Source organism: Octopus sinensis, linkage group LG8 (genome assembly GCF_006345805.1).
Source record: "Octopus sinensis linkage group LG8, ASM634580v1, whole genome shotgun sequence".
Lineage (NCBI taxonomy): Eukaryota > Metazoa > Mollusca > Cephalopoda > Octopoda > Octopodidae > Octopus > Octopus sinensis.
The window spans coordinates 36,587,780-36,604,817 of NC_043004.1; the positions used below are offsets into that span (position 1 = coordinate 36,587,780).

The following is a 17,038-nucleotide window of genomic DNA, read 5'->3' on the forward strand; positions in this document are numbered from 1 at the left end:
CGATCAGGTATTCAGTCCGATTATTTCTATGTCCCCGCGCATGATACATCCTAAAGACATTATTGGATGGCCATTGACTCTCAAGAGTTCCTCCGCCCTTTTACGGTTTGTTTTTCATCCGCAGGGTGTCCAATAAACACCCTCCTCACCAAGCAAGCTTGGTGGGGTTGCCGGTTTAGTCGCCGACGACCCGACCATGCAACAGGTTGTACTGGGTTACATGTTACCAGTAGGACATGTACCAGTACATACATACATACATTCCAAACTTTAACAAACGTCGGTTTGTGTATTACTGAAGAAATCTAGTTAGAATATGCTCTTGTTTAAAAAAAAAGAAAACTTTTACTGTATATTTCACGAAATCGGTCAGTAAGGTCATAGAGAAAGAACTACGTTTCATTTTATAATAAAATGTGATATAGTCCCTTTTTTAAATTCTATTTTTTTTTCTTTTACGTGCTAACTTAAATGAATACACGTTGAAACACATATCCTCGCATCCATATATACGCTAGAATTGCTAACACTTATGAGAGCCACCGTATCATTTCATCTACCCATTGTCATCTACCACAACCTAAATTATCGTCCTACCTTGTCTGCCATATTTATTTCCTCTATAAAATTCCTGTATCTTGTGTAGATCCAGTGATTCATTCTACAGTTAGTTACTCTCATGACAGTCACTGTTTTTGATGGGTCCATTATCATCGTTGGCGAGTTGGCAGAAACATTAGCACGCCGGGCGAAATGCTTAGCTGTATTTCGTCTGTCATTACGTTCTGAGTTCAAATTCCGCCGAGGTCGACTTTGCCTTTGATTCTTTCGGGGTCGATAAATTAAGTACCAGTTACGCACTGGGGTCGATGTAATCGACTTAATCCGTTTGTCTGTCCTTGTTTGTTCCCTCTGTGTTTAGCCCTTTGGGTAGTAAAGAAATAAAAAACGTTAGCACGCCGGGCGAAATGCTTAGCTGTATTTCGTCTGTCATTACGTTCTGAGTTTTAATTCCGCCGAAATCGACTTTGCCTTTGATTCTTTCGGGGTCGATAAATTATGTACCAGTTACGCACTGGGATCGATATAATCGACTTAATCCGTTTGTCTGTCCTTGTTTGTCCACTCTGTGTTTAGCGCCTTGTGGGTAGTAAAGAAATAGGTATTTCGTTCACTCTGAGTTCAAATTCCGCCATGGTAGACGTTACCTTTCATCATTTCGATGTCGGTAAAATAAGTACCAGTTACTCACTGGGGTCTATGTAAGCTTCTAGCTCCCTTCTACAAAACCTTTTGAATGAATGTGTTAAATATTATATAACACGTGTATATGTGAGACACAATATCTCTTTGTGTGTGTATGCGTATATATATAAGTGGATGTGAGTTACTGTGGTGCATATATGTATTTGCATCAGTGTTTCTTGCCGAAGATATCTTTACCAAATTTATTTCGTTCTTTTTAGCTGGGGAAAGTGGCCTGACTCCCTCAGATTTCTTCACAATTCTTCTACCAACTCTCAACAGCAGTTTTCTCAGGGATGCTCATGTGTGCACCATCCGCATGTTGAGTCCCTCTCTGCCAATCGCATATTGTATAGCGGAAGTTGCTTTGTCATCCTCCACACTTCTGCGCAATGACTTTTCAGACCCTTGCTTTCTAAATGTCCTGAAGAAATGGTTATAGCCCGAAATATAGAAATACAAGGTACACTCGCAGTCTTCTTTTGTTTTTCTCTTCTTTCCTTTTGTACTTTACTTTGTACCTTTTCGCCCTGTTCCGGTATTACAAAGCAAATCTCTTCAAAGTAATACTAAAAGAACGCTTCAGTTATATATATATGTATATATAAAACGGGAAGGTTTACGAAAATAAACAAAAGACGAAGGCAGACGGAGTACAAACAAACAAATGTATTAGTATGGTGCTCAGTCTTTTACGTTTCGAGCCTACGCTCTTCGACAGAAAGATACACAGAAAAGAAACAAGGAGAGAAACAAAGAGAGAAAAAAATGCGTGTAAGAGCTAACGGTTTATCATATATATATAGATATATATATATATATACATACATACACGCATATATACATACATATACGCATACACATATATACATACACACACACGCACAAATATATGGATATATATGTATATCAAACTGAATACCATAGATACTGACTGGATGACACAGTGATACGAATACATTAATTATATTATAATGAGAGAAAAGGCAAACAATAATGAAAACAGTTTATAGTGAATGTATCAGCCATTACATACTCAGAAATGTGAGGATTGTTTCAGAGAAATGTCATCACAAATGGGTGAAACATTTCACTGGTAAATTGCTGCTAAGTGGCAGGAAGGAATCTAAGAAATATTGGAGGGGATGTTTATACTTATATATCTATAGAGGTTCGCTATGAATATCAATTTAGTTTCAATTGTTTGTATTTGTTGATGAATTTCATGTGAAAGAAATAATAAAATAATAAAATCGATATTGACCATTAATGATTAATTGTGATAGCGGTAATGACGAAAATAATTATAAATGAAATATAAACTGTGGCACACGATCATTCTGCGAGCTTTTCGTTCGGTAAAATCGTGGAAATTTTCCTCACGAGCCATGTTCATCACTTTGTGACAATAATTATAGACAGAAGCACTTGTGATATAATTCTCCTGTAATTTTCCTCCTGTCTGTCTGTCTCTGTCTTTCTTTCTCTCTCTCTCTCAGACACACACACTCTCTCTCTTTCTCTCACACACTTTCTCCCTCTCTCTCTCTTTTCCTTCTTCTCTCTATCCCTCTCTACATCCTAAAACATCTCATTAATAAAACAATTGTCTCTATGTATATCTGTTATGTTCTTTAAGAAGTTATGGATTCGTCTACTTCAACAGGAGATGAACACACGCACACATATGCATAAAATATCCATGTTCGATTCTTACAATATTTGCCGTTTCACTTGGAGGCTCATTGTGCCACTGTTTTCAGATCTTTCTCATTTTATTCTCAGTTAACTAATATCTAATGAATGAATTAACTGAATTGTCAAAACCCGTTCGTCACACTCTGTGACCTTACTGATGGCGTACTCGCAATGCACTCAGTCCGTGTCAATATGAACCAACCCTCGTGTGTCTTACTAACGACACAAAATCAAAGAGATTATAGTTTGTGTTTCGGTATTTATAATCTATAATCTGCGTTTGAGGGAAGTCATAATTGGTTTTTCAAAATGACGGAGATATATCTATGTGGGTGGGCACGCCTTCACAAACATACACACACATATATATATATATATACACACACATTCATCTATATACATGCTCACACGTGCTTGTAAACGTATTTTTGTTGTTATTGGTGTTATATTTCAAGTGATTTTTCGCTTTCTTTGTTATGCCGCCATGCCTGTTGGCATTTTGCATTAAATGGTTTGACATCAGTTTTTCTCATCCAGTTTGTTCTACATTCTCTAAACAAACACTTATCTATTCATAATGACCACACGCTTATATATGCACTCACACACATATATGTATATACATACGCATACACACACACGCAGGTACGCCTCGGTTACAGATTCACAGTCACAAATATGTATACGCTTACATATATTTTTGAATGGAAGTGAGAGTGTGTGAGTGTCTGTGTGCGTGTGTATGCCTTTAAACAGACACAAACATAAACACACTCACACTCACTCACACATACACATATATATATATAATAATAGAGACACGTCAATATATACGTGTGTGTGTGTATTGCTAATTAGTCACTACAAGAAATTATTCCGTTTTGATATTATTAATGTATATTGCCAGATACTTGTGCCTGGTGGTATTGTTATCATCCTTGTATTATTGTTAATTTGTTACGATTATAGTGATGGTGGTGGTGGTGGTGGTGATGTGGGTTTTTAAGCGGGAAATATTGCAGTGACCAATGTGTACAGGTAATTTCTAACCGAGGTGCAATGGTGGTCAGGTTCCTGTTAACTTTTTTAATCATTCTTTTGTCGGTGAGGACGAGTTCGTGTTTCAACGCAAATACTTGCCACTGTAACGTCTCTAAGAGTCGGACGGTGCGTGTTGATCAGATTCTTATTTCGATGTCGTTTAACGACCCAACATATTGATCTGTGGCATGTTGGTAGAGATAAGGAGACTGACTCCTTTATTGACATCAGTGGCTTATCTCACTGCAACGTTCTTACATTGCTCTCTTTGCCTCTAATGTCGCCTACACGTCGTTAATTTCACAATTTATCGGTGAATTTGTTATTATCACGAGCGAGGGTCCCACGAAATGGTTCGTTCTGCTAATTAGGAATTTAGCTGATCTTTCCGCTTTCTCTACAAACTTGATTCTAGGACTGATTTTCTTTACTGGTTTCCTAAATCTGTAAACCCATTCACTCCTGCTTACTAGCTCTTTCCAGTAAACTCGTCCACTGACGATACGAATAGAGTTTGCCCCATGACAAGCTCCATTCATGTCGTTTGTCATTTTTGTTTTATGAAAGAACTTTTACAAACTGTCTAACTTATAAGTTAATTGATAATATAACGAGAGTAAAATACAACAAATGCGCGCGCTTTAAAGCTGAATGACATTCCTATAAGATATATATATATACATATATATATATATATATATATATATATATAATACGAACGCACATGACACATACATATAAATGATTCTTATTTCCTATGAATTTGAAATCATTTCGTGCCATACCTCTCACCCACTCAACAAATTTTACTGACGCAATGATGTTTAGTTTATTTCCAATATATGTAGTCACACGTTGAAACAGGTCGGAGCATGATTTTCTTTTTTTAGCTAATGGTATAAGTGTGGCGTATAAGGACATAAGCCCATTGTAGCATGTATGATTGAAAGAGTAATTGAATATGCTTAAAGTTGCTTTTTCCCAATATCCCGACTTCCATGTCCCATTTGATCATGTGTCAGGTAGAATGACTAAAATGTCGTATTTTCTTCTACATTTTTTGCAGGGCGCCTATTTAGTTTGTCTTTTTTCGCGCTGCTCTCACGAGACAATTAGATCTACACAACGAAAAACTCATCAGTTCGAAACCTAACTGAACACTCTTAGTAGTGAAGCCCGTTCTAGCGGGAAATATCACCTTGTGTTTTGGTACTGACCGACTACTTTAATAAACTGAATTATTGTAACGATACTATAGTGCCTCTCTGACAATCCGTTATTCGTTCTGTACTCTGGTTCTCTTGCCATCAAATACTTGTTTTGTATCCTGGTTTACTGGCAATCTTTCCGGCTCCTAGTACCATGGTATTCTATTAATTTAATCACACAACCATTCACACGTTTTCTTTTTTAATATCTTCTTCTCAGCTAAAATTAATCTAGTATCTTATTTTCGTGTTAGTAAAACTGTTAGAGCCAAGTCAACGGGATAAGAAAATGAAACTCCAGAATCTGTTGTAAACTCATTTAACCAAAACACAGGCCAAAGAGAACGTTTGTAATGGTCGCATACATAATGTTAATGGGAATAAACCAACCAATGGTCGCTAATGAAACTAATGTTCAAATGCGAGAAACTGTTTCAGAAATGTCAACCTACCTTGAGCTGCAATGTAAGCCTTTTCTTTTTCATAACCCTGAAAAACACAAAAATACAAATCAATTGCTAAAAGAAAACTTCAAATATATATTTTTAAATTTGTAATCGTGTTATGATTAATGTTAAATTATGAGGAGGGAAAATGTGCTTATTAATAAAACTAAAAAGTTGTTTATCCATAATGTACAGTTCGGTGTATTTATGTAAGTAACGAAATTATGAAATTTATAAACGTTGAACAGAAAAATTTCATATAAATTTAGGACTTAACTTTCGGTTACAACAAGAATAATCTCTGAAGGAGAATGTGGTGACATGAAAATTATTTTATTTCTCGTGGGTTTTAAGATACACAACCTTCGGTCGCAATGAGACACATACATATATGTAGCTGTGTCTTCAGTGTTTTTATTAGATGGCTAACTGGCCTTAAAATGTTCCATGAGATCTTTCGATTCAATAATTAAACTTTACTTTTTATTTGTCAACGTCCATCAAAAATTGACGTCAAAGATAATTGGTTGGAAAATGTCAGTGGAGTTCAAATATATTGCCCTAATTAATTCTAGTCAATATTACTAAATATAGCAAGATGGCGGTCCGACGGAATCGCTAGCCGGACGAAATGCTTAGCGGCAATTCATCCGTCTTTCCGTTTTGAATCTAGATTCTCCAGATTGCCTTTCATCCTTTCGAGGTCGATAAAATAAGTACCAGTTGTGTACTGGGGGGTCGATGTAATCGATTAACCTTTCCCCTGAAATTGCTGACCTTGTGCTAACATTTGAAACCAATTATTATTAAATATAGTAATGACGAATAGCTGGCAGGATCGTTAGCACCCCGGCAAAAATGCTTAACGGCATTTCGTTTGTCTTTACATCCTGAGTTCAAATGGCACCGGAGTTGACTTTGCTTTTCATTATTTCGTGGTCGATAGAATAAGTACCAGTTGAGTTCTGGGGTTGTAGTAATCGTCTTAGATCCCCCACCAACTGCTGGCCTTGTGCCAAAACTTGAATCCAATATTACCAAATATAGTGTAAGGAGTCGAGCTGATAAAATCGTTTGCACGCCGGGAAAATGCCGAGCGGTATTTCGTCCGTGTTTACGTTCTGATTTCATATTCTGCCGAGGTTGACTTTGCCTTTCTTTCTTTCGAGGTCTATAAAATAAGTACCAGCTAAACACTGGGGTTGATGTGATCGACTTTCTCCCCAACCAGAATATGCTGGCCAAAATTTGAAAGCAATGTTACCAAATCTAGTACTACTAATCGCTACTGGCAATTATCTCTAATCAGCATTGCTAAATACAGTACTATTATTCACCTGCTGTTCTGACTTTCAAAGCTAAACATGTCGGGTTCAAATTCGAAGAAGTCTAGTTGATAGACACTAAGAGAAAAACACATACACTATATTATTTGCTCGGAAACATATTCAATGTGTTTGAATGAAGTAATCAGTATTTTAAAATATTTCATTCCTTTCCCAAATATTTCTTGATTTGTACACTCGTTAATTATGAGTAATTATTTTAGTCTCTTTTAAAATAATTGTGGATTCAATATTCTACAGATGTCATGTATAACTATAAAAGAATTTCCTATCAAAATAATTCTGTTACTGGTTGGTATGCTTCAATACATGGAAAGTTAATTCAGTATCTTGAATATGACAAACTAATTCTGTTTGGCGTAAATTCTACGAAAGTAGATGTAACACTCACATAACACAACAATAACAATTTACGTTTGTTTTGATTAAACAATTTATTTGTTTTATCCCAGTCGTAAATAATCATAAGAATGTTCTCGATATTTCATGATAGAAATACAGCATATCGAACTATTCATTTTTAATAGTATTAAAGCTGCAACTAATATAATTTATAAACCAGTTTTAATCGATTTGATTCGATTTGGTTTTCTAAATTCAAACAAGTGATTGGTTGTAAATTTATTACCTAAAACTGGAAAACTATTTGTTTGGAAGCTCTTTCATATTTAGAGTTAAATCAAATTAAATCCTGCAGTTTAACATTTTCTATGTATGTGTGGCTCCTTATTCCTGAATACCAAAATGTTTCTTTTTCGTCGTTGACAGTTGGTGAGAATCTGTAGATCATTTCTTATCTACAGGAAACCGAAATGTTACACGAAATAAACGTTTGCCTCGACAAGAATATTTGATATCATTTATTAATACCATGTCACGGTTTCTCATTATAGGAGTGCTGGCCTTGATATGCAGCATATCTTGGGCACTTTTAGGCCCAGCAGAGCCCATCCCATCGAAGCCGATTTCTTCTGGAGACAACAGACAGAAAGAAAGAAAGAAAGAAAGAAAGAAAGAAAGGGGGAGAGAAGGTATTGCCAGGGGCGCATGTTTGCTACTTTATTTATAGATACGGAAACAAAATGAAAGCCAAGACTGACTTCAGCTGGATTCTAACCCGCAGCGTACAGAGCCGAAACGATTCTCGTAAAACAAGCTATCCAAAGCTGCCTTCTATTCTCTATTAATTCTACCCTGTGTTATATACTTAACATGAATTGTAAAGGGATATATTCTATTTTGTTACAAACATATAATCGTATATTTTCTCTGTGCTTTCCCGTGTTCTAGCAAATTTAACATCTCAATAGTCGAATGATGATCTAGAAAGGAGAAGCTACGAAACCAATAGAATGTTTTTAAAAAATTTGGAAGGGTGTTAATGTAAGGCCACTTTTGTAAGAGAATAAAAAATTCTGGGGAATAGTTTAAATGTAGCTTCACAGATATCACACATTTTGTTTTTTTTAGTCAGCAAGTAGAAGTAATATTTGTCTATCACAAAGCAGTATTACAGGTGTTTGGAGTTTTTTGCTGCTCGGGAAATGATTGAATATTTGCACACAAGAAAATCTTATTCTCCCTTTTTCAACAAAAATTATAACAATGTTACAAAAGAAAGACATGTATCAAGTAATCATTCTGGTAACCTGAGTGAAAATGTGAAATTTGTTTCAGTAAATATATACACATATGCATGTGTGTGCGTATATATATATATATATATAATATATATATATATATATATATATAATATATATATGAGTATATAGTGAACAAATACACTTATCTACAAGTTAAAATATATCAACACGTGCAAATCCAGTATTTTTACGAGACCGATAGGGAGAGTATAACGCCAAGAGGAATCAGCTTAATTTCAAAATAAATCACTTATATTAAAGCTGTTGAATGCTATTCTGTTGAATGTATTTCTCGCAAGACTTCAGGAATTTACAAATATTTTATATTTTTTCCCTGCAATATGTCATTCCAATGTAATTTAACACTATATTTCCCAGGAAAAAAATCTATTGCAGCATTACGAAACGAAACCTAGCACAAAATATTACTATTTTTATCATGAATAATAATAATAATAATAATTTTTATTATTATTATTATTATTATTATTATTTGCAGTAGTAGTAGTACAATCAACGAATTGAATTTCGATGAAGTAAACTTAATTTATCAAATTGTCGGCAATATAAAATATTAATATATTCCTTGATATGCGTGGGATTTGAGGTTTTCTGGGTGTATATTGATCTCTGGAATGTATCTGTATGTATATAATTTTATGTATGCTTGTATATATATATATATATATATATATATATATATAATATATATATAATATATATATATAGTTTTATACACTATCCTAAAATTGGTACAGAATAACGGTAATTCTGTTCAGTTGTGCGGGAGTGATCCGGGTAAGTGGCAGTAAGACCGGCAAACCCGATTTCTTGATCTCTGGCAGTTAACACGCAGCTGTGGTGCTAATATTGGGATTAAATTATGTCCAAGGAAAGCAAGTGATTGGTGTGGTGAGAAAGTGAGTAATCTGAGGACGAGGCGAAGTGAGGGAAAGATGAAACAACGTTGTCTTTTGATATGTAGTGAAGGCGCGTGGCTTATTGGTTACGGTACTCAGCTTATGATCGTAAGATTGCAAGTTCGATTTCCTGCGGTGCTTCGTGTTCTTGAACAAGCTACTTTATTACACGTTACTCCGGTCCACTCAGCTGGCAAAAATAAGTAGTACCAGTATTTCAAAGGGCCAGATTTGTTACATTATGTGTTACGCTGAATCTCTTTGAGAACTACGTTAAGGATAAGCTTGTCTGTGGAGTGCTCAGCCATTTGCACGCTAATTTCACGAGGGAGGCTGTTTCGTTGATTGGGATCGGATCAACTGGAACGCTCGTTGTAATCGCTAGGGTGTGCCAGTATTTTAATAACAAATGAAAGTTTGAATCATTCTGTATAAACACGCACACACACGTTTGGTTTTACAAACAATAGAAAGCGGAACTGAATTAAAATGTAGTGCCAATATATATAATATATATATATATTATATATAATATATATACATACAAATATATACACACTCATATATATATATATATATATATAACGGGAAGCTTTATGAAAATAAACAAAAGACGAAGGCAGGTGGAAAACAAACGAACAATTGTATTAGTATGGCGCTCAGGAAATATAAATAAAACAAGTCTTTAACGTTTCGAGCCTACGCTCTTCAACAGAAAGATACAGAGAGAGAGAAAAAACAGAAAGAAGGAGGAAAAAAAATGCGTGCAGTAGCTAACGAATCAACATGGCGATCTGATTTCGGCCAGAGGTCAAAGATCAAACATGAGACGCGAGAGCGAAATAAGGGGAGATAATAGGTTGAGGGACCAATAAAGTGCGTGGGAGGGGTCTGGATTGTGTATGTATAGGGTGGTGTATGTATTAGTATGTATAAGGTGTGTGTTGTGTGTGTGTGTGTGTGTATGAGAGAGTATCAGTGCGTGGGATTGGTCTGGACGTGCGTATGTATGGGGTTGGTATGTATTAGTATGTATTAGTATGTATTAGTACGTATTGGTATGTATAGGTGTGTGTGTGTGTGTGTGAGAGAGTATAAGTGCGTATGCGGGGTCTGGACGTGTGTATGTATAGGGTTGGTGTAAGTATTAGTATGTACTAGTATGTATTAGTACGTATTAGTATGTATTAGTTGGTGTGTGTATTAGTATGGCACATCATATGGGATGTGATGTGTAAAGTCATGTGGTGTAGTGAGGGAAGAGGGGAGGGGAGAAGAGGGGGGGAGAAGGAGGGGAGGGGGAGAAGAGGGGGAGGGGAGGGTGAAGAGGAAGGGATGGGGAGAAGGAAGGGGAGGAGAGGGATGAAGGAGGAAAGAGGGAGAGGGGGAGAGAGAAGGGGGAGAGAGGGAGTGAGGGAGCAGAGGGAAGAGGAAGAGGGGGAGGGAGAAAGAGGGAGAAGGGAAGGGGAGTAGGGGTGAAAGGATGAAGGACTGAAGAAGTGGGGGTCGGGGGGAGAAAGGATAGGTGAGGAGGGGGGAGGGGGGGTTAGATGAGGAGGGGGGAGAGTTGAGACCAAATGGCGTATAAGAGCGAAGAGAGAAGATGATTATTCCTGTTCACGGCGCAAACGGGAATCCGGATGGCCTCTGTGTAAGGACAAACCGAACACAGATAGGTGTTGCAAGGAGTGACCGGTGGAGCGGAAATGGCGTGAGACCGGTGTGTCGTTCGCAAGGTGGATGTCACGAAGGTGTGTTCCGCGAACCGGTCAGCCAAGCGGCGTCCCGTTTGTCCGATGTACAAGGAATTGCAGAGAGAGCAAGAGATGCAATAGATAATATTGCTGGAGGTGCAAGGTGAAGGAGTGGATGATGGGATAGGGTCGATGGTGGGTGCTAGTGAGGCGGGTGGTGTTGGAGAGGTAAGGGCAAGTGCGGCAACGTGGGCGGGAGCAGGGGAACGAGCCGGGTTGGGAGGTAGGGTCAGGGAAGGAGCTGGACCAAAAGGTCTCGAAGGTTGTGGGCTCGTTTGAAAGAGGGGAGGGTCGGTTAGGGAAGAGGTGTGAAGTGGACGGGTCGGACTGGAGATGACGGAAAGCTCGAAGAATGGTGCGTTGGAGACGTAGGGTCGTGGGGTGGTAAGTGAGGGGAAAAGGGAGGCGGGAGACTACAGGGCGGGTTCGGGGAGAGAGAGCAGATACACGGTCCACGGACCGTGCTCTGGCAAGGGCGGTGTGGATAGTGGTGAGGGGGTATCCACGTAGGGTGAAGTGGTGAGCCATACGTTGAGACTGAGTCTCAAAGTCATGGTCGTCACTACAGAGCCTACGTAGACGGAGGAATTGGGAATAGGGGATGGAAAGCTTGGTGTGTTCTGGGTGGGAGGAAGAGAAGTTGAGGTATGAGTGTGAGTCTGTGTGTTTGTAGTGAATGGAGGTGGTAAGAGTGGAGTGAAGAATGCTAACCGAAATGTCGAGGAAGGAGACAGAGGTGTTGGAGATAGTGGAAGTGAAGTGGAGGGCTGGATGGAAAGATTGGACGAAAGAGAGGAAGGAATCTAGATGTTCGCGGGAGAGTGAGGTGGCACCGATAATGTCGTCAATATAACGACCATATAGTTCAGGAGTGGGACCAGTGAAATTAGAGAATATTTGGGCCTCAACATAGCCAACGAACAGGTTCGCATAGTTGGGGCCCATTCGCGTTCCCATGGCCACTCCCGAGACCTGATGGTAGAACTCGCCCGCGAACGAGAAGCAGTTCAGAGTAAGGACAAGTTCGGCCAGACGAATGAGTGTGGAGAGGTGTCAGGTACAGGGTTAGAGCGGAGGTCAAGAAAGTGTCGAAGGGCCTGCAGTCCTTCGTGAGGGAGGATAACAGTATAGAGGCTTTGGATGTCCATAGTAAAAAGGATTTTGGAGGAGCCGGGAGGAAAGGAGGAAAGAGTTGAAAAGCCGGAGAGCATGGTTGGTATCGTGGATGTGGGAGGGAAGAGATGCCACTAGGGGGGCAAGGACACGGTCGAGGTATTTAGAGATGAGCTCCGTGGGCAGTTACAGGCGGAGACGATGGGGCGGCCAGGGTTGTTGGGTTTGTGGATTTTGGGGAGGAAGTAAATGGTGGGGGTACGTGGGGTTCGCACAATTAGGTTGGATGCGGTGCGGGGGAGACGGGAGGACGAGATGAGGTCTTGGACAGTAGAGGATACCGTCTGTTGGTAGCTACGTGTGGGGTTAGAGGGCAGAGGGGAATAGAAGGAGGTGTCATTGAGTTGGCGGAAAGCCTCGGCCCTATAGAGGTCCGCGCGCCACACCACTACAGCTCCACCCTTGTCAGCCGGTTTGATGATAATGTCAGCGCGCCGTTGGAGGGAACGAAGAGCCAAGAGCTCAGCCGGGGAGATGTTGAGGCGGCGTTGGCGCCTGGAGAAGTTGAACCGCTCCAATGCACGCTGACAAGCGCCCGCGAAAAGATCCACTGCTAGGATCTGGCCAGGGGCAGGCGTCCACGGGGATGGTCGGCGGCCCAGGCCAGTGAAGCAGTCGTCCTCTTCGTTGGGTGTGGTGGCGAGTCGTGGTAATGCGCACCCAACCGGACACGGCGCACAAAGCTGTGGACATCAACTCGCGTCTGGAATTCCTTACAGGATGGAGTGAGGGGGATGAAACGCAGACCCCTACCAAGGACGGAGCGTTCAGCCGCAGAGAGGGGAAGATCGGGGGGAATGGTAACAACAGACGGAAGTGGAGAAGGGGTGGGTGGAATAGAAGTAGGAGGGGTGGTAGGTCTCGTGAGGTCTGAGGGGGAGGGATTGGGGAGGTGGTGGGGGGTGGTTGGGCGGGGCAGTAGGGTTAGGTGTAGGTGGATGGAGCCTAACGGGAGGGGAGAAGGGGTTGTAGGGAGGGCAGTGGGGTTAGGTGTGGGTGGATGGAGCCTATCGGGAGGGGAGAAGGGTGGTGGAGGAGTTGGGGTAGTGGCGTCGGGTAGGGTGGAATGGAAGAGTGATTGGAGTTTACGAAGTTTGGTATCAGAAAGAAATTGATGGAAGAGTTGATTCAAATGGATAATGAAGCGTAGCGTGTTTGGAGCATAGAGAGGCGGCAGAGAGGAGAAGAAGGTGGAGAAAGCAGGAGGAAGAAGGCGGTTGATGGCATGTAGTTTGGAGAGATTGGAGCGAATGGTGGCCCGCATAAGGCGGTAAGATGTGGTGCGGAGTATGGGTAAGATGGAAGAATCCGAGTGGAGAGCAGGGTGGAAGTGGAGGCGGAAACCTTTAGGGATGAGTCGGTGATGTAGGCAGCGGCTTAGGAAAGAGACATGGCTAGAGAAGCGGGTTTTTTTAAAAAGAAGTAGAGAGAGATTAACGGACGGCTGAAGGCGATATACAGGAAGCGAACGTAGATGATCCTTCAAACGGTGATTGAGGGTGAGGAGGTAGGACCTAGGATCCGGCATGATGGGATAGCGGAAAAAAAACGTTCGAAAAAACAAAAAAAACAAAAAACAAAAATTATCGTATGAAAAAAATAGAAAAAAAGGGGAAAAAAACAAACGTTCAAAAAAACAAAAAAAATAAAAAAATAAAAAAAATAATAATCGTATGAAAAAACTAGATAAGTAAGCGATAGGGGCAGAAAAGACGGGGCAAACGGAAAAGGGAAAGAAAGAAGGGAAGCAGAGAGAGGGGGAGGCAAAAAAAGGGGGGTGCAGGCAGAGGAAACGGAGTATGGACATCCAGAGAGGGAAGAAAGACGGAAAGGAGAACAAAAATTCAGGAAAATGTGGAAAGCATGAAATGAATGTAAAAAAAGTGGTAATATAAGAGAAAATAAAAATACAACAAACGGGACAGTTTATGCGAACAAGTTCAAGGTTGAAAGTTCAAGGTGAGAAATGTGTAGACGTCGTGGTATATTTTTTAAGGATTTCACATCAATGCAAAGTCACTTTGATCCGCGCGAAAGAGAGGTGCAGCCGATGGTAAGTATCCAAGAGGTAAAGAAAATCCAAGGTAGAGGTAAGTGTTGATAGTGGTATTGGTAGAATATAGGATGAAAGTGAGACCACGTGAGCGCATAATATATAACGGGAAGCTTTATGAAAATAAACAAAAGACGAAGGCAGGTGGAAAACAAACGAACAATTGTATTAGTATGGCGCTCAGGAAATATAAATAAAACAAGTCTTTAACGTTTCGAGCCTACGCTCTTCAACAGAAAGATACACAGAGAGAGAAAAACACAGAAAGAAGGAGGAGAGAAAAAAATGCGTGCAGTAGCTAACGAATCAACATGGCGATCTGATTTCGGCCAGAGGTCAAAGATCAAACATGAGACGCGCGAGAGCGAAATAAGGGGAGATAATAGGGTTGAGGGACCAGCTAAAAGTGCGTGGGAGGGGTCTGGATGTGTGTATGTATAGGGTTGGTGTATGTATTAGTATGTATAAGGGTGGTGTGTGTGTGTGTGGTGGTGTATGAGAGAGTATTAGTGCGTAGGATTGGTCTGGACGTGCGTATGTATGGGGTTGGTGTATGTATTAGTATGTATTAGTATGTATTAGTACGTATTGGTATGTATAGGTGTGTGTGTGTGTGTGAGAGAGTATAAGTGCGTATGCGGGGTCTGGACGTGTGTATGTATAGGGTGTGTGTAAGTATTAGTATGTACTAGTATGTATTAGTACGTATTAGTATGTATTAGTTGGTGGTGTGTATTAGTATGGCACATCATATGTGATGTGATGTGTAAAGTCATGTGTGTAGTGTAGTGAGGAGAAGAGGGGGGAGGGAGAAGAGGGGAGAAGGGGAGGGGAAAGAGAGGGGGAGGAGAGGGGGAAGAGGAGAGGATGGGGAGAAGGAAGGGGAGGAGAGGATGAAGGAGGGAAAGAGGGAGAGGGGGAGAGAGAAGGGGAGAGAGGGAGTGAGGGAGCAGAGGGAAGAGGAAGAGGGAGGGAGAAAGAGGGAAGAAGGGAAGGGGAGTAGGGGTGAAAGGATGAAGGACTGAAGAAGTGGGGTCGGGGGGGAGAAAGGAGGTGAGGAGGGGGAGAGGGGGGTTAGATGAGGAGGGGGGAGAGTTGAGACCAAATGGCGTATAAGAGCGAAGAGAGAAGATTAATTCCTGTTCACGGCGCAAACGGGAATCCGGATGGCCTCTGTGTAAGGACAAACCGAACACAGATAGGTGTTGCAAGGAGGGTGACCGGTGGAGCGGAAATGGCGTGAGACCGGTGTGTCGTTCGCAAGGTGGATGTCACGAAGGTGTTCCGCGAACCGGTCAGCCAAGCGGCGTCCCGTTTGTCCGATGTACAAGGAATTGCAGAGAGAGTAAGAGATGCAATAGATAATATGCTGGAGGTGCAGGTGAAGGGTGGATGATGGGATAGGGTCGATGGTGGGTGCTAGTGAGGCGGGTGGTGTTGGAGAGGTAAGGGATACATATATATATATATATATATATATATATTATACATGTGTGTGTTTGTGTGTGTGTGTGTGTGTGCATAGTTTAGCTTGCTTTTCTATATTCCTATATGGTGAGATTCCCTTCGTATTTCCATGCGTCTATATTTAATGTGATTGTAAATAAATCCATTTATATTCACGCGTGTGATGATGTTCTATCCATCCATACGTATTATTTCCCAGTATAAAAACGAGCCAAGTAGTAAACATTGCCCCGTTGTTTAGAATGGTATGATAAATTTTAGAATAAAGAACCAAAACAAACGAACATCAGAACTTTTACGACGTTGTCGAAAGCTAATTGTATTTCGAAATTTAATGCTGATATTATTCCAAACCACAATATGTCGTGTTTATGGGGAAGCTGTGATATATGGCCATGGTAGGAATGCAAAGCCTAAATCATTTATATTGCAAAACGCTTAACAAACAACGGGCAGGTCTAATGTATTTTATATTCATTGAGAAGGATTTGCGATGATTTTCCAAATATTAAAATCTAACAGAACGAAAGACCAAATCTAAAATATTGATAGTTTCAATATTTTTTTTTATAACGAACGATTGAACGACTGTCAAGAAAAAGTGTCGTTTGAGACTAAATATACGTTGCGAGTAATATTTGCAATCAAATGTGTGTGGTTCTGAGCTGTCTTTTGGACAACAATGAAACCAGGCTTTCCCGTAGAAATGCAGTAAGGGCAGAATCGTTAGTGCGTCGCACAAATGCCAAGTGGTATTTGCTTCAACACATTGTATTCTGAGTTTGATATCTCGCCGAGGTCAAATTTGCCTTTCAACCTTCATATCGACAAAAAAAATCACATCAAGCAATGGCAGTTAATATTATCGACTAAACGACCACCCACCTCAAATTGCAGACATGTGCCTAAATCAAAACAAAAATGAATGAAATGAAAATTAACAGACATGAAAAATACTCCCACAAAGTGAAGCAAGGAATAGATAAAATTTTTATTCCCACTATCTGTTGAAATCGCAAAATATATACTAAAGGAAGCTAAAAA

The 17,038-nt window shown here is 40.2% G+C and overlaps 1 protein-coding gene across 6 annotated transcripts in view; it reads right to left on the reverse strand.

The window, feature by feature from the left end:
* The window catches only part of LOC115214792 (receptor-type tyrosine-protein phosphatase T), a 426,610-nt gene that overhangs the window by 166,153 nt on the left and 243,419 nt on the right, over positions 1 to 17,038 (reverse strand). For all 6 annotated transcript variants that reach the window (XM_036505346.1, XM_036505347.1, XM_036505345.1 and 3 more), the window contains one exon: positions 5,645 to 5,681. In XM_036505346.1, the coding sequence (XP_036361239.1) occupies positions 5,645 to 5,681 (37 nt within the window). The remainder of the gene's footprint in view (positions 1 to 5,644; positions 5,682 to 17,038) is intronic.